Source organism: Oncorhynchus gorbuscha, linkage group LG08, assembly GCF_021184085.1.
Source record: "Oncorhynchus gorbuscha isolate QuinsamMale2020 ecotype Even-year linkage group LG08, OgorEven_v1.0, whole genome shotgun sequence".
In the NCBI taxonomy this organism is placed as follows: Eukaryota; Metazoa; Chordata; class Actinopteri; order Salmoniformes; family Salmonidae; genus Oncorhynchus; species Oncorhynchus gorbuscha.
The window spans coordinates 40,850,067-40,872,980 of NC_060180.1; the positions used below are offsets into that span (position 1 = coordinate 40,850,067).

Here is a 22,914-nt window from a genome sequence, read left to right on the forward strand (position 1 = left end):
TCATAGTTTTGATGTCTTCACTATTATTCTACTGTAATGTAGAAAATAGTCCAAATTAAGAAAAACCCTTGAATGAGCTGTGTCCAAACTTTTGACTGGTACTGTATATGTTTGGACCTCACAGATATTCAAACGCATTTGACTTTGTGGATAGTAATCTTTACTGTTGAATTCCTATTACACTTAAAGTAGTCCACAATACCTATGTGTACATATTCAATAGAGAGTAAGGAATATAATTTCATGACTCTGTCCCACTGTAGATTGCAGTATTTGTAGTTGATTTAACTGCGTACTTACATAAATGAAGTAAAATACAGATCACAAAAAACATAAAACATAGTTTTTAGGACTTTCAAAACATCTGTTACATTATGCTTCAACATGTTACATTGTTCTAACCTTTGAAAGGAAACTGACATTTATGTTTATTTTATTTTGGAGCAAAGCAGTGTTTACGCTGTACATGTATTTTGTCGTATAAAGTATTTTTTGTAAACCATTTTGAGGTTTCATATGAGCAGCATATCTGTTGCAAAAGGAAATGTAAAACCATGAGAGGGTACAATATGTCTTGTATGAGTGACGGGCAGGAAACGGAGAGAGAAGTGATTGCAAACGGTTTCCACTGCATACTCTATTGTAGTGGATAATCAGATATGTGGGAGATACCATTCTGTGTTTTTTCCCCATCTACATCTGTTTTATTTGAACCTTGTCAATATGTTCATGTATTTGTTATTTTTTATAAATTCCTTTGAACAATATTAAAATGCAGATGTTCATCAACACCTGTGACTGGTGTTTTTGAAGCCTGGTTATCCACTTAAATCTAATTTTAGGCTGGTTCAGATTTGGATTCTTTGTTGTGCTAAATGTTCACATTCCTACAGCACAATATCCAGTTAATTACAGAACAAGTGGGTCTTGAATCTGCAACCTGAGGCCACAGGGGAAACAAACGCAGATTCTGTGCCATGAAGGTCAACACCTTATGGAAGAGGCATAGGCTTACATACAGGGATGAACATACCAGTGGTAAAATATCAAGATAAACCGTTTGTCATTTTGTTACAGAATTTCTCATAAAAATGCTGGTCCTTTGAATGCACCTTTATTAATACCACTAGGTATCACCTAATGATTGAGAAGTAATGCACTAGTCGTCCCCTCTTGCATTCAACCGGAAGGCTACCAAACAGATTTACTTCTTATCACTGTCTGTCTTAATCCTCTTAAAGCCTTTTCAGGGGGCCATGTTCTTCAAGCATTTAATCAGTTTTGAACTTTCCACTGTGATTCTGCGATTAGCCGACACGCAAACGGAACACACCATCTAGTCTGAGCAGTGAAGGCATGAGGATTAGGCCTAGCCATCCACCATCAAGTATTCTCTTGGAAGCGTCATACACCCAGACAAGTCATTATCTCATTGAAAGTGGCATAATTGGACTTTAATGACAACTTGATGCGCGTACTCAATGGATGGTAGTAGCCAGGAATGTTGATCCGTAGCCAAAAGCTGTGTGGTTTTGACTTGCAAGACAAGAGATGCTTGGAGCGCCCTTGTGAAAATGCTGGGGTGTGATTGGTGGACGAAGCGGTGCGCTTGACAAGCGAAGGGGCTGGGTAGCAGCAGCAGCGGACTCGAGGCAAGAAAGGAAGGAGAAACCAATCGAAGCAGGATCGCGGTGACAGCTACGCTTTTTCAACAACATAGAAACAAATCCAGTGTTTTCAGACCATGTCTTTTTAGACCAAGGTGCGCTTTAAATTGCATTTGGGAGCGTGTTGGTTAATTATGCGTGAGAAGTATCGCCCCACCTATCCCGCCTGTGCTGCTTGACCCGGGGGTGTATTCATTACGCCGTGTGTTGCAAAACGTTTTGCTACACAAACCGTTTACTCCAAACGCTGTTGACTTTTGTTTTTAAACGAAAGTTGTAGTTCAGTGGTGTCTCGCTTCAAAAAATAAATACGCGGCTGGAAGAAATTGTAACGCCACTTGAGAGCATGGAATAGTCAGTCAACAGATTGTACGTGCCGTTGAAGAGCGTTCGGAGCCGTTCCTGTTGCTAAACGTTTTGCGATAGAATCGACGTAATGAATACACCCTCAACCAGCCGCTCTCCTGTCGGCTGGCTATCATCTGAATCTGTTAGTGGCTTTGGGTGTCTGACTACTTACTCTTCGTGGTATGTAGCTACCAGCTAACATGGGCTGCTAGCTAGCTAGATAGATAGCTAATGTCTCTGAGACATAGCTTGTGTTGGCGTTCATTTTATAACATAGGACAAGAACAGCTTGGGGTGAAGTAGCTAGCTAGTTATCTAGCAGTTAGCTAGCTAATTTGCTGGGTTTGAACCCCACCCATAGCTGCAGTGCCTAGCTTCATAGCTAACTAGGTAGTTATAGATTGTAAATATATGTTTATTGGGACCCTTCCGTACAAGTAATACTTAACTCATCCGTTGTTTAGGTGATACGCATAGTTTATTTGCTGCTAAATTGTTGCCGTCATTGTCACCAGCAGTGCATCTGGCATGATCTGCATGCAGCTTGTTTGTTCTTTTTCTCTTCTGAATGGCCTGTTCTGTTGATTGCCAGATATCTAACCATGTTCTTTGTTGACCTCACCAAGGTCTATTTAAAAGCAGAATGATGTAACGTTAGCATCCGTATGTTTTGAGCAACCAATGCTTTGGACACCCTGTCAACAATGCAGGTTGCAGTGTAACACCAAGATAGGCTAACTAGCTATGTCAATAGTCATGCTAACACCCCATCATAATAAATACAAATGTAACCTTCTATTTAACTAGGCAAGTCAGTTAAGAACAAATTCTTATTTCCAATGACGGCCTACCGGGGAACAGTACCGTGTTCAGGGGCAGAACGAAACCCTTTCGGTTACTGGCCCAATGCTCTAGCCACTAGGCTACCTGCCGCCCCAAATGAAATGAAAATCAAAGCAATTCTAGTCCATAATGTGTTACTGTTTGTTACTACTTAATTAACAGCACAGCTGTGTGTGTGATTGGTTTAACTCTCTACTGCAGACGTTGTACGGACACTGTCCTGCTGTTACAGTAGCCAGAGAGTTGGGGCTTGATTCCATTAGGCACAACTGAGGCTTTTGTCATTTTGTCCACATTAAGCAGAGAAGTACCTATGTTTCCGGTGCTTGTTTGCAGGAAGGAATGGAAATGAATTATGCTAGACTTCTTGAAAGCCTATTCAAAAACAAAGGTCAGTTGTAACAATTGTTGGCCAAGCAAAAATATTGGGAACAAAAACATAATTGGTTGAACAGTGTGGCAATAAAGTGACATTGTTACATTAGAAATGGATTGTTTACCAGACAGACGGTCAGATGAAAATATCAGTTTTTCACAGATATAGTATCTTCAACCTAGCTTCCTTTTCCTTTGAAAACCGGATGTGGGGACCTGTTCAGAGGTTTCTTTATGCCCGCTACGTTAGGTTAACCAGACAGATACTAGGCTGCCTTTCTAGGATCACCAAGAGAGCCTCCGTTTGTGGTTTGTATACTCACTCTTGAGTTTTGTTGCTGGTCTACGTGTGTGTTAGCCCGCCGTCACCATGACAGCAGAGGAGATCATCAATGTGAAGGAGGTGGAGATCATCAAGGTGATCCTGGACTTCCTCAACTCCAGGAAACTTCACATCAGCATGCTGGCCCTGGAGAAAGAGAGCGGAGTCATCAACGGACTCTATTCTGACGACATGCTGTTCCTCAGGTACACCTGGGTCGTATTCGATAGGCACCAACAAAAACAAAACACAAGATTAAAACAGGGAGGGACTACATGGATTTATCCAACAAGGAACTTTTCAGTTTCAAAATGTTTTGCTACGGTGTGCCCTAGTGAATATGACCATGACATTACTGTTTGGGTCTTACTACATGGCTAGGTTTGGAATGACAAAGGTCTGGCTCGCCCATAGCTTATCAGGACACCTCCATAAGTGTTTGCTGCAATACAACAGTTGACAGACTAATTAGACAAGATTCCTGCAGTTCAGCATTTTCATCAACTTCATGCAGGTTATTTTTCAGTCGCCTATGAATAGATCACTGGTTGCTAAACTAATGCTGAAACACTAACAATGTTCAGAAAGTGTAGCATCATTTCCTTTGTTTTTCCAATAATGATCTAGACCTCTTCTATGCTGGATTGGAGTGGACATTTGAATGTCAGCCAGCAGTGGAGACCTCTGGCATTTCACTCAGTTTGGTGTGTGAAATGCCTGATGGGATTGGAGTTGGACCCCTTTCACACAGAGGGCCCCACTGTTACCTGGTGACCATTCACTGCCTGTCTTTCATCTGCCAATAAAAAACCAATCTGTTCTGTTACCATAAGACATGGCGTAGCAGGGAAGTCGAATAGAGAACCCTTTGTTTATTTTGTTTCTGTTGTTCTGAAATGATCTGGTTAGTGTGAATAGGCTCAGAGCACTCTAATGGGTGTTGCGATACACAAAGCAGATTTAACCTCTTTAGGAAAACAGCCTTAATTTTGGAAACAAACATATGTTGTCATCCAGAGTCACATGCATTTATTTTCCAGGCTATAGCACACAATATACAGCAGGCTTTTAAAGGACCAAAGAGTTTGGTCTGCTTTGTGTTTTCATTTTTGACATGGAAAAAACATTGCGATACTGGTATCAATCCGGGCCAATAACTGACTTGTTTGTGCATGGTTTATCTCTGTCCAGACAGCTGGTGTTGGATGGGCAGTGGGACGAGGTGCTCCAGTTCATTCAGCCGTTGGAGTGCATGGACACGTTTGACAGGAAAAGGTGAGGCATTGATACAACACTAAACTCTGTGGTCAGAAATGAATGTACGTAGTCTGACTATGCCTGACCATTTCTGCAGTTAGCAATGCTATTATTGCCTTGTCAAACAACAACAACACGTTAGGAAACTGACACCCAGGCTAGAATGTTCAGGCAGATCCTGGGCTTGAATTACTTTACTGACACATGCATATACTGTAGGATGAGACAACCCAGCACTGGGGCTATATTATATTGTTGTGTTGTGCTGTCATAGGTTCAGGCAGATCCTGGGCTTGAATTACTTATCTGACACAAGCATATACTGTAGGATGAGACAACCCAGCACTGGGGCTATATTATATTGTTGTGTGCTGTCATAGGTTCCGTTACATCGTCCTGAAGCAGAAGTTTCTGGAGGCCCTGTGTGTGAACAACGCCATGTCTGCTGAGGACGAGCCACAGCATGTGAGTCAACAGACAAAGAATAGCCCCCCCCACCCCACACACACACTTTGTTCTAGTGCCTGTCTCTGCCCTCACATTTTCCATCTCCCTGTCTTTGTTTGTCTGTTTCCTTTCCTCTGTCTTCTTCTGAATGAGCAAACAAATGAGCAATGAATCCTGAAACAGTCCCTCTTTATTTTTCCATCTAATTATTTTCTATTTGTCGCTGCTTCTTATTCTCCTAGCCCACACACATTCATCGAGCTTTCTCTACCCTTCCTATATTAGCTTAGTCACAGACAGTGTAGATGTGAATCCAGCTTGTGTAGCCTGGCTGGATTAGTCTGGGCTCCTCAAGCCAGCTGTGTCTGTGTGTATAAGTGTGTTCGGTTGTCAGCCCAGCTCTTCATGAGTTGGTGTGTAACTGTGTGTGACATATGAGTCAGATTTAGGTCTAGGTTAGATCTCGTGAACATCTCTTTTGCACAATGATTGAAAGCAGTTCAAAGCAACACGGACATTATCTTATTTCTGAAGTTTCTCCTTGGACATGATAAAGATCTAAGCCCTTCTACCCTGACATTTAGAATCCAAGGGTGGGTTGCACCAACATGGTTTAAATTAATCTAGGTTTTAAAGTGAAAATTCAATTTAGATTAGAGGAAGGATTTAATTGAACTAGGATTAATTTAAAACTAGGTTTAACATTTGGGGCAACAAGATTAATATATAAACCTTGATTTAACCCAGTTTAATAGATAATCCATGTTGGTGCAACCCAACCTAAGCCTTAGAGAGCGATAACAGGTAGCTGCTTTTCTACAGGATCTACAGACATTCTGGGTTTATATGTTCAAAACATAATTTTTCATCCCCGCTCTGTCTCTGAGGGAATGTTGAGTCTGGAGGGAATGGGAATGGTAGTGCTACATTGCCTCTAAAAATGAATAACGTGTGAGCTTAACATGAGGGAATCTGATGTGGCCCAAAATCCACTCTTTCTCTCTCTCCCCCTCTACTGCTCTCTCCTCTTCATCCCTCTCTCCCTCAGTTGGAGTTCACCATGCAGGAGGCAGTGAAGTGTCTTCATGCTCTGGAGGAGGTCTGTCCCTCTAAAGATGACTACAGCAAGCTATGTCTGCTCCTCACCCTGCCTCGTCTCACCAACCACGCTGAGTTCAAGGCATGACACATTTTTATATTTATGGCATACTATATCGTCTTATAATAAAAATATATTTATTATTATATGGCATCTGACCTTATGATTTATACTGTTATTCTAGCACAGTGATTGATTCTACAACTTACTTTTAAGAAGGTTTGGTAACAGTTTACTGAAAGCAGGTATCAAAAGGAATGGAACACTAGTCACTTAATAATGTTCACATATCTGGCATTACTCATCTCATATGTGTATACTGTATTCTATACTATTCTACTGTATCTTAGTCACTTAATAATGTTCACATATCTGGCATTACTCATCTCATATGTACAGTGGGGAGAACAAGTATTTGGTACACTGCCGATTTTGCAGGTTTTCCTACTTATAAAGCATGTAGAGGTCTGTAATTTTTATCATAGGTACACATCAACTGAGAGACAGAATCTAAAACAAAAATCCAGAAAATCACATTGTATGATTTTTAAGTAATTTGCATTTTATTGCATGACATAAGTATTTGATACATCAGAAAAGTAGAACTTAATATTTGGTACAGAAACCTTTGTTTGCAATTACAGAGATCATACATTTCCTGTAGTTCTTGACCAGGTTTGCTCACACTGCAGCAGGGATTTTGGCCCACTCCTTCATACAGACCTTCTTCAGATCCTTCAGGTTTCGGGGCTGTCACTGGGCAATACGAACTTTCAGCTCCCTCCAAATATTTTCTATTGGGTTCAGGTCTGGAGACTGGCTAGGCCACTCCAGGACCTTGAGATGCTTCTTATGGAGCCACTCCTTAGTTGCCCTGGCTGTGTGTTTCAGGTCGTTGTCATGCTGGAAGACCCAGCCACGATCCATCTTCAATGCTCTTACTGAGGGATGGAGGTTGTTGGCCAAGATCTCGCGATACATGGCCCCATCCATCCTCCCCTCAATATGGTGCAGTCGTCCTGTCCCCTTTGCAGAAAAGCATCCCCAAAGAATGATGTTTCCACCTCCATGCTTCACGGTTGGGATGGTGTTCTTGGGGTTGTACTCATCCTTTTTCTTCCTCCAAACACAGCGAGTGGAGTTTAGACCAAAAAAACTATACTTTTGTCTCATCAGACCACATGACCTTATCCCATTCCTCCTCTGGATCATCCAGATGGTCATTGGCAAACTTCAGATGGACCTGGACACGTGCTGGCTTGAGCAGGGTGACCTTGCGTGCGCTGCAGGATTTTAATCCATGACGGCGTAGTGTGTTACTAATGGTTTTCTATGAGACTGTGGTCCCAGCTCTCTTCAGGTCATTGACCAGGTCCTGCGTGTAGTTCTGGGCCGATCCCTCACCATCCTCATGATCATTGATGCCACACTAGGTGAGATCTTGCATGGAGCCCCAGACCGAGGGTGATTGAACGTCATCTAGAACTTTTTCCATTTTTTAATAACTGCGCCAACAGTTGTTGCATTCTCACCAAACTGCTTGCCTATTGTCCTGTAGCCCATCCCAGCCTTGTGCAGGTCTACAATTTTATCCCTGATGTCCTTACACAGCTCCCTGGTCTTTGCCATTGTGGAGAGGTTGGAGTCTGTTTGATTGAGTGTGTGGACAGGTGTCTTTTATACAGGTAACGAGTTCAAACAGGTGCAGTTAATACAGGTAATGAGTGGAGAACAGGAGGAATTCTCAAAGAAAAACTAACAGGTCATACGTTGTATGATTTTTAAGTAATTAATTTGCATTTGATTGCATGACATAAGTATTTGATCACCTACCAACCAGTAAGAATTCTGGCTCTCACAGACCTGTTAGTTTTTCTTTAAGAAGCCCTCCTGTTCAAGAACTACAGGAAACGTGGAATGGGCCAAAATCCCTGCTGCAGTGTGTGCAAACCTGGTCAAGAACTACAGGAAATGTATGATCTCTGTAATTGCAAACAAAGGTTTCTGTACCAAATATTACGTTCTGCTTTTCTGATGTATCAAATACTTATGTCATGCAATAAAATGCAAATTACTTAAAAATCATACAATGTGATTTTCTGGATTTTTGTTTTAGATTCCGTCTCTCACAGTTGAAGTGTACCTATGATAAAAAATTACAGACCTCTACATGCTTTGTCAGTAGGAAACACTGCCGATTTTGCAGGTTATCAAATACTTGTATATACTGTATTCTACACTATTCTACGGTATCGCATTCACTTAATAATGTTTACATATCTGGCATTACTCATCATATGTATATTCTGTATTCTCTACTATTCTACTGTATCTTAGTCCGTTCCACTCTGACATCACTCGTCCATATGTATTAGTCTTAATTCATTCCTACTTACATGTGTGTATTGGGTATATGTTGTGTAATTTGTTAGATATTCCTTGTTAGATATTACTGCACTGTCGGAGCTAGAAGCACAAGCATTTCGCTCCACCGGTAATAACATCTGCTAATCACGTGTATATGACCAATAAACTTTGATTTGAAAAGGAATTATTACATTGTTCATTGTTCTAAGCATGTATGAGCCCTTGTGGTTTATTATTCTCTCATAATGTTTGGGTTTTAGCTAAATGACTAAACAGTATAATGTTTCCCCTCCAGGACTGGAACCCCAGCACGGCGCGGGTGCACTGTTTTGAAGAGGCGTGCACCATGGTGGCAGAGTTCATCCCCGCAGACAGGAAGCTAAGCGAAGCTGGGTTCAGGGCCTCAGGGAACCGCCTCTTCCAACTCCTCATTAAAGGAGTTCTGTATGAGTGCTGCGTCGAGTTCTGCCAGGTACTTACAAAGTACCTATACCATTCTATCGATCACTTGATATTACTGTTTTAGTTTAATATGATGTTATGATTTCATTGCTTGCTTGATTATATTAATTAACCATTGATTCATGCCATGCTTGATTGGCTGATAGATTGATGGATTGACTACCTCTGTCTCCAGAGCAAGGCGACAGGCGAGGAGATTACGGAGGGCGAGGTGCTCCTGGGGGTGGACATGCTGTGTGGCAACGGCTGTGATGACCTGGACCTGTCCTTACTGTCCTGGATGCAGAACCTGTCACACAGCGTCTTCTCCTGCGCCTTCGAGCAGAAGCTGCTCCAGATCCACGTGGACCGCCTGGTCAAGCCCGCCAAGGCCGGCTACGCAGACCTCCTCACCCCGCTAATCAGCAAGCTGTCTCCCTACCCCTCCTCGCCCCTCCGCCGCCCCCAGTCCGCCGATGCCTACATGTCCCGCTCCCTGAACCCGGCCCTGGACGGGCTCTCCTATGGTCTGTCTGGCCAGGAGAAGAGGGGCCCAGGGGGGGACATGGCGGGGGGGAAGGGGGTGTCCCCCATGTCTCATTCCTTCGCTAACTACCACACGGGGGGCCAGAGTCTGAGCAGGAGTCTGATGCTGGAGAGCTCCGACTGCCACAGCATCTTTGAGGAGTCGCCTGAGAGGTGAGAGGAGGATGGGTTGGATTCATGTAGCGCTTTTCAATATGGAGGTGTAAAAGAGTTTTCCATTGTAAGTGGGGAATTTAACTCGTCTACCATTAATGTGGAGTACCCACCTGGGTGATGCGCTCTACCTAGTCATTTCCCCTCTAGAATAATCCCCAACCATTGGCTAAGTAGGCCAAGTAATTACATGAATTAACCTGTTTGATTTAGCCTAGACACTGGAGTAGACTGTTGATTAGCCTGCGTGGTAGAAAACACTTGAGACTCTACTGTTGAAGGAGAAGCTCAGTGATTATCTTGAAGTTTTCTACTGCTCAATAACACCCACTTATGTGGACGCCGTGACAGTAGGGCGTAGCTGAGTGACAGTAGGGATGATCGGAGTTGTGTCTGGTACATCTGTTTGTACTCTGCAACCCTCTCTCTGCACTTGCATTTCACTGCACCGTTTACACCTGCTGTATCCTGTGCTCGTGATGAATACACTTGGATTTGATTTTATGTCTTGCTAACTTCATTGCTGTGATTGGTGTTGGCAAGAAAGCACAAACGGATGTGGGGCTCAAATCAAATGTTATTTGTCACATGCAGGGGGCAGTGCAAATAGTCCGGGTAGCCATTTGATTAGATGTTCAGGAGTCTTATGGCTTGAGGGTAGAAGCTGTTTAGAATCCTCTTGGTCCTAGACTTGGCGCTCCGGTACTGCTTACCATGCAGTAGCAGAGAGAACAGTCTATGACTAGGGTGGCTGGAGTCTTTGACAATTTCTAGGGCCTTCCTCTGACACCGCCTGGTATAGAGGTCCTGGATGGCAAAAAGCTTGGCCCCAGTGATGTACTGGGCCGTACGCACTACACTCTGTAGTGCCTTGCGGTCGGAGGCCGAGCAGTTGCCATACCAGGCAGTGATGCATCCCGTCAGGATGCCCTCGATGGTGCAGCTGTAGAACCTTTTAAGGATCTGAGGACCCATGACAAATCTTTTCAGTCTCCTGAGGGGGAATAGGTTTTTTTGTGCCCTCTTCATGACTGTCTTGGTGTGTTTGGACCATGTTAGTTTGTTGGTGATGTGGACGCCAAGTAACTTGAAGCTCTCAACCTGCTCCACTACAGCCCAGTCGATGAGAATGGGGGTGTGCTCGGGTTTTTTTCTGTAGTCCACAATCATCTCCTTTGTCTTGATCACGTTGAGGGAGAGGTTGTTTTCCTGGCCCCACACAGCCAGGTCTCTGACCTCCCAATAGGCTGTCTTGTTGGTGATCAGGCCTACCACTGTTGTGTCAATATGGTGTTTAACACTGAGCTGTAATCAATGAATAACATTCCGCACATAGGTGTTCCTTTTGTCCAGGTGGGAAAGGACAGTGTGGAGTGCAATAGAGATTGCATCATCTGTGGTTCTGTTGGGGTGGTATGCACATTTGAGTGGGTCTTGCACCACTAGGAGCACCGCCTCTGGATGAGCGTTTTCCTGTTTGCTTATGGCGGTATACAGCTCATTGAGTGCGGTTTTAGTGGTGGTATGTAGGCAGCTACGAAAAATACAGATAAACTCTCTAGGTAGATAGTGTGGTCTACAGCTTATCATGAGATACTCTACCTCAGGTGAGCAAAACCTCGAGACTTCCTTAAAATCGTGCACCAGCTGTTGTTTACAAATATACATAGACCGCCACCCCTTGTCTTACCAGAAGCTAGTCCATAGAGCAGAAGTTAATCTCTCTGGTTCTTCTTCCTAGCTCCAGGACGGACACGCCTGTGGATAAGATGATGAGTTCGGGCACCCTGCGCCCTGAATCAGCCCCTGGAGAGGACGCCCCGTCACCAGGCTCTACAGAGAGGAACGAGGTAAAACACCTGATGGAGGAAGATGAGATGTAACCACGTCTGTCTTGCAAAATATACAGATTTCTAGAAAATACATTTGAAGTCGGAAGTTTACATAGACTTAGGTTGGGAGTCAGTAAAACTTGTTTTTCAACCCCTCCACAAATTTCTTGTTAACAAACTATAGTTTTGGCAAGTTGGTTAAGACATCTACTTTGTGCATGACACAAGTAATTTTTTCCAACAATTTTTTACAGACAGATTATTTCACTTATAATTTACGGTATCACAATTCTAGTGGGTCAGAAGTTTACATACACTAAGTTGACTGTGCCTTTAAACAGCTTGGAAAATTCCAGAAAATGATGTCATGGCTTTAGAAGTTTCTGATAGGCTAATTGACATAATTTGTCAATTGGAGGTGTACCTGTGGATGTTTTTCAAGGTTTACCTTCAAACTTAGTGCCTCTTTGCTTGACATCATGGGAAAATCAAAGAAATCAGCCAAGAACCCAGGAAAATAATTATCTGGTTCATCCTTGGGAGCAATTTCCACAAGCCTGAAGGTACCACGTAAATCTGTACAAACAATCGTACGCAAGTATAAACACCATGGGACCATGCAGCCGTCATACCGCTCAGGAAGGAGACGTGTTCTGTCGCCTAGAGATGAACGTACTTTGGTGGGAAAAGTGCAGATCAATCCCAGAACTACAGCAAAGGACCTTTGGAAGATGCTGGAGGAAACGGGTATAAAAGTATCTATATCCACAGTAAAACTTGTCCTATATCGTCATAACCTGAAAGGCCGCTCAGCAAGGAAGAAGCCACTGCTCCAAAACCACCATAAAAAAGCCAGACTACGGTTTGCAACTGCACATAGGGACAAAGATCGTACTTTCTGGAGAAATGTCCTCTGGTCTGATGAAACAAAAATAGAACTGTTTGGCCATAATTACCATCATTATGTTTGAAGGAAAAAGGGGGGAGCTTGCAAGCCGAAGAACACCATCCCAACCGTGAAGCACGTGGGTGGCAGCATCATGCTGTGGGGGGTGCCTTGCTGCAGGAGGGACTGGTGCACTTCACAAAATAGATGGCGTCATGAGGGAGGAAAATTATAATAATAATAATATATGCCATTTAGCAGACGCTTTTATCCAAAGCGACTTACAGTCACATGTGTGCATACATTCTACGTATGGGTGGTCCCGGGAATCGAACCCACTACCCTGGCGTTACAAGCGCCATGCTCTACCAACTGAGCTACAGAAGGACCATGTAGATATATTGAAGCAACATCTCAAGACATCAATCAGGAAGTTAAAGCTTGGTTGCAAATGGGTCTTCCAAATGGACAATGACCCCAAGCATACTTCCAAAGTTGTGGCAAAATGGCTTAAGGACAACAAAGTCAAGGTATTGGAGTGGCCATCACAAAACCCTGACCTCAATTCTATCCTATGGGCAGAACTGAAAAAGTGTGTGCGAGCAAGGAGGCCTACAAACCTGACTCAGTTACCCCAGCTCTGTCAGGAGGAATGGGCCAGAATTCACCCAATTTATTGTGGGAAGCTTGTGGAAGGCTACCCAAAATATTTGACCCAAGTTAAACAATTTAAAGGCAATGCTGCCAAATACTAATTGAGTGTATGTAAACTTCTGACCCACTGGGAATGTGATGGAAAAAATAAAAGCTGAAATAACTCATTCTCTCTCCTATTATTCTGACATTTCACATTCTTCAAATAAAGTGGTGATCCTAACTGACCTAAGACAGGGACTTTTTACTAGGACTAAATGTCAGGAATTGTGAAACGGAGTTTAAATGTATTTGGCTAAAGTGTATGATATCTTCTGACTTCAACTGTAAGTGCATGAGATGGAAACCATTTTTACCCAGTTCCAACAAACTCTGGAGTCTCTGCTGATGTGTATGGGTTGGGGTTGTGGAGAGGATTACTTTCAAAGATGGTGGCCTTCTCCCTCAGTCTAAATATAGGCCGGACTTAGTTGAATGTGTGTGGTATGTATGAGACTCACTGAGTCATCGACCGTCTGGGGCGTACAGGGCCTGAATTACAGCCAAGAGACATGTCACCTGGCCTGCTCTCTCTGTCTGTGTGTGTGTGTGTGTCTGGCTCACACACACACACACACACACACACACACACACACACACACACACACACACATGAGTTACAGTACAGCCCAAAGGACACTAGTCCCCTGACTCCAACTCTAGGCTTCGTGGAGATCAGACTGTGTGAATTAACAGCCCTGCCATCTGGGAGACTGATCAACAGACCAGGAGCAGAATGGGAAATCAGACTGTGTGATTTCACCTTCAGATGAGACTCTGGTTTGTGGGTCCCTCTGCCACACCGTGTGTGTGGTTATTGGATTTCACACTGGCTGTGGTCCCTGTGTCAACGAGGGATGGCAAAGCATGTCATGAACAGCTCATTTCTTGCATCTCTCTCTCTCGCTCGCTCTCGCTCTCTCTCTCGTCTGTGGCATGCTGGCCCCTGGTCAGTGTGTAAGTTAATGCCTATCAGAGGGCACAGTAGGGGAAGTAGCCTTTGACACACCGTCTTCTCCCTCTCTCTGAAGTTCCAGAGGGAAGGGGTGTGTGGTCAGTGCTGGCTTTGAATGTGAATGGCAGTATGTAAGAAGTTGGCTGTACTTCAAACTATTTCTGAATTTGGTTTAATTTAGTATGGCGTGTGTGTGTGACTACTGAGATGTTGGAATGGTTTTACCAGCAGTGTGTGTCGGTGGATGTACAGTGCGTTCAGAAAGTATTCAGACCCCTTGACTTTTTTCCACATGTTGTTACTTTACAGCCTTATTCTAAAATGGATTACAAAAAGTACTCGGCAATCTACACACAATACCACATAATGACAAAGTGAAAACAGGTGGTATGTGTGACGTTATGTTCACTGTGTGTCTCTTACCACCTCAGCTGCATGACTCGACAGAGAAGTTTGAGGAGTTTTACCGCCAGCGTCTGAGAGTGCAGCAGCACCTGGAACAGAAGCAGCAGCAGAGACAACTCTACCAGCAGATGCTTCTGGAGGGAGGGGTACAACACAGTGACCAGCCAGCCCCCGGGACAGACGCCATGCAGCACAGCCTCACTGAAACGTTCCTCAACAGGTTAGAGATTGGAATGTGGACACACACACACACACACACACACCCTGACACACACAGCACAGGACTTCAGGTCCTCAACAGGTCAGTTCACCCATCACTGCACAGCACAAAGTCTGAAACCAACATAACAAACATGAGGTTGCCTTGATTTTCTGTGGTTTGATGAGTTGCCATTTCGTCCCAAACCTTGTAATGCCTCTCCTGTTGGACTGCTCTATCTGTGGCAGACCACATTCTGTCAGACGTTAAATTATGTCATGCAGTTAGTAGTTCCTTCATGCGGTGAATGGAATATGGGTTGTTGCTAAACATATTGATTAAATCAAGCACGATTGCCTCAACCATTTGCAAAAAAACAAAACTTGGCAGATTTTAGAAGACACAGACCCCTCCCTGTACAGCCCATAGCTTCGACCTAACATGAGGCAATGGAAAGACACGTGTTAAATCACCAAAATTCAGGACAGTCTGGTTTCAGCGTGATACCAAAATATGGGAACATTTTGAATCTAGTTAAAGTAGGAAAGGACAAAGAAAGGTCCCAAGAGAACTGTGGAGACACTCAAGATGTCATTATGCCCTGACCTTATAAATAATGCAGGGGGGGTTAGATAGGGGGGAGATCAAAAGGGCTTTGTCCTACTGATGCACACCGCAGTCTAGAAGGGAGAGCATTAGTGATGGGTCGCTCGCGAACAAACAGATATTTTTGGTGATCGCCTGGAACAGAACCGCATCTGTGAAGGCACCGTTCATGAGGCTCCCTGATTTGTGTTTAAAATTAAAATAAAAAGCATCCTTTTCTTTGTTGCAAGAGATGTAATTTCGTGAGGTACAATGTATTTGAACTCCGGTATACAATCTGACATAATGTTTGGCAACCTTTTTCTGCTTACATTAGAAACGTGATATTTTTCAGTGTTTAGATTTTACATTTTTTATTAACTACTGAATGAAGAGCCGTTTTGGAGCCAAATGAACAGCTCATTTAGATGAGCGGAGCCAAAAGATTTGGACTGCCAATCACTGGAGAGCATGGCCTGACCCTATGATGTCATCTCGACTATCGTGAAACCACAGTTCAATGAGAGAATCTAGCCTCAGCCTGGATGTGACTGTTGTATTGTCCTGTTGGACAAAACTGCTGACTAAATGCTTAGAGACACACGACTTGACATACTGGTGTTTTTCTCAGTAACAGGTTGTGAAAGGGGACGTTGGTTTGTGTGTGTTGGGGGGAGGTGCTGATGGTGGTGGTGTTGTGGGTTGGTGGTGATTAATGATTGGGTGTATAGTGGAGCCTGGTACTCCAGATGGAGCAGGCTGTGCCTAGGGTTTGGGCTGGGCAGGGGGAGGCTGGAGTGGAGGAAGCCACAGGGGACCCCTCATTGTCACCCCCCGCCGCCTGCTGCTCCTCTCTTTTCTTTATGAATGGTCTTTAATGTCCTGAGGACCAGCTGCTCCTGTGGTACCTGCTCCATGTGTGTCTCTGTAGCAGAGCCAGACTCCGACTGTCATAATCCAACATATTTATAATGTCCTGAGCACCAGCTGCTCCTGTGGTACCTGCTCCGTGTGTCTCTGGAGCAGAGCCAGACTCCGACTGTCATAATCCAACATATTTATAATGTCCTGAGCACCAGCTGCTCCTGCGGTACCTGCTCTGTGTGTCTCTGGAGCAGAGCCAGACTCCGACTGTCATAATCCAACATATTTAACCTACTGACACTATTAAAAAGACAGAGGTGTCTCTGTCTCTGTCCTGTCCTGTGTATTAACCTGTGTGTTCTGTCTACCCAGGTCTATTCAGAAGCTGGAGGAGTTGAACGTTGGGATGGAGAGTCTAGATGAGGATGTCCAGTCTCTGGCCCAGCAGTGCAATGGTACCGGCCCCTCTCCCGAGAACAACAATATCGGTGACCCTGTAGGCTTGACCCCTGACCCCGCCGTGACCCTGACCCCCGAGCAGGGCCAGCCCCATGGAGGAGGGGTGGTCAGCAGCACGCCACAACGCACCGCAGCGGGTCGGGGGGTACACCCACCGAACGAATCCCCAGTGGTCTGCCAGAGGTGAGCTACGGGTGGGTGTTTGTGTCACACACATATGTCTGTGTGGCAGGTTTGTATACATTTTGTTTGTCTTTGTGTACATACACGAGTAATGTACTAATGTGTTGTATCTGTGTGTGGTCTAGTCCTCAAGTAGCCGGACAGCCTTCCGCATTAGACGACTCACCAGGAGCCCTAACCCGAAGTAAGGAGGTAGGTTCCTATCCCCCTTCTCTTTCGTCCATATACACACACAGTAGAACTCTTTAGGAGTGAGAGGCATTGGGGCAGCAGGTGTCCTAGTGGTTAGAGCGTTGGGCCAGTAACCGAAAGGTTGCTGGATCGAATCCCCGAGCTGACAGGGTAAAAGTCTGTCGTTCTGCCCCTAAACAAGGCAGTTAACTCCCTGTTCCCGGTAGGCCGTTATTGTAGAATAAGAATTTGTTCTTAACTGACTTGCCTAGTTAAATACATCAAATAAAAAAATGAGTATCAATTCAGTGTACCCACTGAGGTCATGCACAGTAATCCTAGATTATGCACTGTGATGAGTGGAGATTGAATCCATCAGATTATAGTTAGACCAGCATGAAGGGTGTTCCATGTTGACATGAGCTGTTGGCTCTATTTCAGAATAATGGCATAAAGATCAACCCAGATTACACTGGTAATTATGTTAAACCCATTGCCACTGTACATGAGCTGTTGGCTCTATTTCAGAATAATGGCATAAAGATCAACCCAGATTACACTGGTAATTATGTTATTGCCACTTTATATGTGCGGGCAGTTCTGTGTGTGTGTGAAAGACATTTATTTTTTTACAATGTTTATTTAACTAGGCAAGTCATTTCAGAACAAATGTTTATTTACAATGACAGCCTACACCGGCCAAACCCGGACGACTCTGGACCCGCGCTATGGGACTCCCAATCACGTCCGGATGTGATACAGCCTGGACCTTCTTAACTCTGCTGACGGCTAAAAAGCACTTGCCCGAATGTTTGTTTGTGTGTGTTGCAGGGGGACAACGGAGACAAGCCCAAGGCCCTGTTTGTAGCTGTGAACACCTTGGAGGACACTCAGGCAGTGCGCGCTGTAGCCTTCCACCCCACGGGGGCGCTATACGCTGTGGGCTCCAACTCTAAGACGCTACGCGTGTGTGCCTACCCAGATGCACCGCTGGACACCAGGTGACACACACACACAGCCTAATAACTAATCATTCCTGAAATTGTTGATATCTACTGTTTAATTCCTTTGCGAGGTATTCTGCTGTGATGAGACTTTATCTTTCCCTCCCTCAGTGGGGTGTCGGGTATGACCAAGCAGCCGGAGGTTCGCTTTAAGAGGAATAAGCACCATAAAGGTTCTATCTACTGTGTGGCCTGGAGTCACTGTGGAAAGCTACTAGCCACCGGCTCCAATGACAAATACGTCAAAGTCCTGCCCTTCAGTGCCGAGACCTGCAACGCCACAGGTCAACTCAATACACAGTTTCAAATCCGTTAGAAATCCTTTCCATTCAAAGGGATCTATAACATTTAAATCCACTCTATACTCGGGATCAATTCAGTTTAAATCCTTAAATGTAATTCATCTCCTGAAATTCAATTGGAATTGACTCAATATACACCTGACAATGAAAGTTCCAGTTGTCTTGATTTCAGTTGGGTACACGCTCTTTCCGTTAAAGTTTGAGTCTCTCTCTCAGGTCCAGACCTGGAGTTCAGTATGCACGACGGTACCATCAGAGACCTGGCGTTCATGGAGGGACCAGAGAGTGGAGGGGCCATCCTGATCAGCGCCGGAGCCGGAGACTGTAACATCTACACCACTGACTGCCAGAGAGGACAGGGCCTACACGCTCTCAGCGGACACACAGGTACACACACTCATTTTTACATTCCACTCATGTTCTACTTAGTTCGTCATCGTTATTCCTATATGGAAAATAAAGGCTTCCATGAGAGAGAGAGACTGATGGTCCGTGTGTTTATCCTCAGGTCACGTTCTGTCTCTGTATACGTGGGGAGGGTGGATGATAGCGTCAGGCTCTCAGGACAAGACTGTGAGGTTCTGGGACCTGAGGATACCCACTTGTGTTAGAGTGGTGGGCACTGCCTTCCATGGATCAGGTTGGTACTGCTACCCTACGCACCAAGAAACAGACCCACACACATTTATGAGACCGACTTATTAGTCTTTCTCCCTCTTCCCCTCCGTCTAATATTCTCTCTTTCTTTTCTTCTCTCCTCCTCTCAGGCAGTCCCGTTGCCTCGGTAGCGGTTGACCCTAGCGGTCGTCTCCTAGCGACGGGACAGGAGGACAGCGGCTGTATGCTCTATGACATCAGAGGGGGACGCGTTGTGCAGACGTACCGGCCCCACTCCAGCGACGTGCGCTCCGTTAGGTTCTCCCCCGGGGCACACTACCTGCTCACTGGTTCCTACGACACCAAGGTCATGATCAGCAACCTGCAAGGTAAGGAAGACATCTAGGGAAGATCTCAATTCAATGCCCATTAGAGGAGAAGGTCACAGGGATGGGGCCGTGGCTTTTTCACCCAATAGGTTTTGAGAAGGGGACAAAAAGAGGGCACGAGGAGTAGGCTATTGAGTTCTTCCCCTTGTCACTGAATAGTCTCTGATGGGTGTGTTCTTCAACTGTGTAACTGCGCGTTAGCAGTCTTACCAAAGCACAAAGAAGCGAGTGAAGTATTTATTTGTTTAAGCTGCTATCAATGACTTGGACGTCCAAGCATGTGTTATTTGGGCCCTTTGTACTCACAATGTGTGTTTGTCTCTGTAGGTGACTTGACGAAGCCGTTGCCCCTGACTCTGGTAGGGGAGCACGGTGACAAGGTGATCCAGTGCAGGTGGCATACTCACGACCTGTCCTTCCTCTCCTCCTCCGCTGACCGTACCGTCACACTCTGGACCCACAACCCCTAACAGACACACACTCACGCAACACAACCCCTAACAGACACACACGACCTGTCCTTCCTCTCCTCCTCCGCTGACCGTACCGTCACACTCTGGACCCACAACCCCTAACAGACACACACTCACGCAACACAACCCCTAACAGACACACACGACCTGTCCTTCCTCTCCTCCTCCGCTGACCGTACCGTCACACTCTGGACACACAACCCCTAACAGACACACACTCATGCAACACAACCCCGAACAGACACACACGACCTGTCCTTCCTCTCCTCCTCCGCTGACCGTACCGTCACACTCTGGACCCACAACCCCTAACAGACACACACTCATGCAACACAACCCCTAACAGACACACACGACCTGTCCTTCCTCTCCTCCTCCGCTGACCGTACCGTCACACTCTGGACCCACAACCCCTAACAGACACACACTCACGCAACACAACCCCTAACAGACACACACGACCTGTCCTTCCTCTCCTCCTCCGCTGACCGTACCGTCACACTCTGGACACACAACCCCTAACAGACACACACTCACGCAACACAACCCCTAACAGACACACATGACCTGTCCTTCCTCTGCTGACCATGCCGTCACACTCTGGACACACAACCCCTAACAGACACACACTCACGCAACACAACCCCTAACATGCACATAGCTTGTGAACACACACAAATATAGACACACAAACACAACCCCTAAGTCACATATAGTGGACATGCCTAACCTGTAATACACAACCTGGACACACATGCATCCTTTTCCTGACACTCTTTTTCCTCTTGCAGCAACCAGGACAGTTTGTCCCGCTGTACATTTGGTTGTGTGGCTGTCTGTGGGTATCGTTTAGCCGTATTTAGGTTTGATTTCGTATCTTGCTCAGCTCCCCTCAACATCACTGCTTCTGTGAACAACTCTCACTTTAGCAAATGCATCTCCTAGTTGTGTGTGTGTGTGTGTGTGTGAGTGAGTGAAATGGAGAGTGAAAAAGTGCACCGACTGACCCTGACCCTTCCCTTCGCTCTATCACGCCATTCCTCCACTCGCCCATGACTCTTCACATATTCATCTACAAATGATACATCTACTCCATCATGTTTTGAATAAGGAGAGGGATGTTTTGCTACAGTGCATTGTTTCATATGGTGTCTTGAGTTATCTAGTCTCCCAATACAGAAACCCATGTGGGTCCCTCTCCATTTCAGGTCAAAAAGTTAAGTTTCTGTGAAAAGTTAAGATCTGTGAGATCTTTCCAAGAACAAATTGACATTCCTAATTAGTTTGCACAGTCAGTGTTTTTGTTACAGCGTGTGTTACTATGCTGCTATTATTTGAGAAGAAACCAAGGCAACGATGTTGCGATCTAAACTGCTGACCATATGTCAGTGTGTGACTCAGTACATCAGGTCCTCCTTGCCGGAGTTGAATCTGTTGCATAAGTCGATCAATTAGCTTTCGGTTGCTTAGCTGTTGTCAATACTACTACTGTGGGAGTTTCCGATGCCTAACGTTACTGTGCAAGTCTGCCCACCGTATTTCTGCTTTAGGCTTTTGTAAATATCGGAGTCAAAAATGTGTACGTTTTTCATGCTGAATCAGTGTTTGGTGCAAAATGCTCTCTTCAGACAGTTGTTGTGGTGTTTCTTGCTATGGCTTGCCTCCAAATAGGAAAAATACAAGTTGTTTTATATCGACTTAGAAGGGAATAACAGATCTACTTGTTGGCTTGGCCAGCTTCAGCGTACGGTTAAGCAACACTCCCTGTGTAGTGTAGCTTTGCTTTCATCTGCAATGTTACTGGTTGCTACCTAGATGGCAGGCTCTGCCTATTTCGAAAAGGGAGTAGCTTGTGCACAATATCTTCTAAAACGATCAACCGTATTAAGGGTGTTTTGCGTTTCTTACTTTCAGCTTCTGTATTTTGCACTTTGTCACTAGACACACCATTTAATACGGTTTTGTTTGATTTAGCAAAATGCAGGCTTGAGTTTTAGGCTTTGTTCTTTGTACAGTTTCTCATTTTAAATTAAAAGGCCAAACTAATAAATAGATGTATTTTATTTATCTTTTATTATTTTAAAATGTTCTTGTAATATAGGCATCCTGTTCTGTTGATATGAAATTAGATAGTGGTTCCGGTATGTAGCTTTTCTAAACCTTGTTTTAAGTGACTAAGAGAAATGAATAGAGCTTATTGAAGTGTGATCGCTGCTGTGGTATCTAAATAAAATCCTCTTTGACATTTCATACTGAACTTGTGTGGTCTGTGATGTCCTTCGAAATACAGTGAAATCATGATATCATATACTCAGCAAAAAAAGAAACATCCCTTTTTCAGGACTCTGTCTTTTAAAGATCATTTGTAAAAATCCAAATAACTTCACAGATCTTCATTGTAAAGGGTTTAAACACCGTTTCCCGTGTTTGTTCAATGAACCATAAACAATTAATGAACATACACCTGTGGAACGGTCATTAAGACACTAACAGCTTATAGACAGTAGGCAATTAAGGTCATAGTTATGAAAACGTAGGACACTAAAGGGGCCTTTCTACTGACTGAAAAACACCAAAAGAAAGATGCCCAGGGTCCCTGCTCATCTGCGAGAGCGTTCCTTAGGCATGCTGCAAGGAGACATGAGAACCTCTGAGGACTGCAGATGTGGCCATGGGCAATAAATTGCAATGTCCGTACTGCGAGACACCTAAGACATAGCTACAGGGAGACAGGATGGACAGTTGATCGTCCTCGCAGTGGCAGACCACGTGTTACAACACCTGCACAGGATCGGTACATCCGAACATCACACCTGCGGGACAGGTACAGGATGGCAACAACTGCCCGAGTTACACCAGGAACACACAATCCCTCCATCAATGCTCAGACTGTCCGCAATATCCTGAGAGATGCTGGACTGAGGGCTTTTAGGCCTGTTGTAAGGCAGGTCCTCACCAGACATCACCGGCAACAACGTCGCCTATGGGCACAAACCCACCGTCACTGGACCAGACAGAACTGGCAAAAAGTGCTCTTCACTGACAAGTTATG

General features: G+C 44.7%; 1 protein-coding gene across 3 annotated transcripts; it reads left to right on the top strand.

Annotated features, from left to right (window-relative positions):
- Positions 1-1,445: 1,445 nt before the first annotated feature.
- On the top strand, positions 1,446-22,110 carry LOC124041660 (WD repeat-containing protein 47-like). 3 transcript variants are annotated; one of them, XM_046359496.1, is made up of 17 exons: positions 1,446-1,762; positions 3,592-3,761; positions 4,747-4,830; positions 5,193-5,277; positions 6,308-6,439; positions 9,021-9,197; positions 9,363-9,865; positions 11,607-11,715; positions 14,663-14,856; positions 16,657-16,926; positions 17,052-17,118; positions 17,929-18,098; positions 18,213-18,385; positions 18,620-18,790; positions 18,912-19,043; positions 19,171-19,389; positions 19,717-22,110. In XM_046359496.1, exons 2-17 carry the CDS (start codon positions 3,604-3,606, stop codon positions 19,857-19,859), a joined length of 2,787 nt encoding a protein of 928 aa, XP_046215452.1. In that variant the 5' UTR covers positions 1,446-1,762; positions 3,592-3,603; the 3' UTR covers positions 19,860-22,110. The 3 variants fall into 3 exon arrangements, with proteins under 3 accessions (XP_046215452.1, XP_046215453.1, XP_046215451.1); XM_046359497.1 differs by lacking the exon at positions 1,446-1,762 and adding an exon at positions 1,995-2,195; XM_046359495.1 differs by lacking the exon at positions 1,446-1,762 and adding an exon at positions 2,318-3,249.
- The last annotated feature ends 804 nt before the right edge of the window (positions 22,111-22,914 follow it).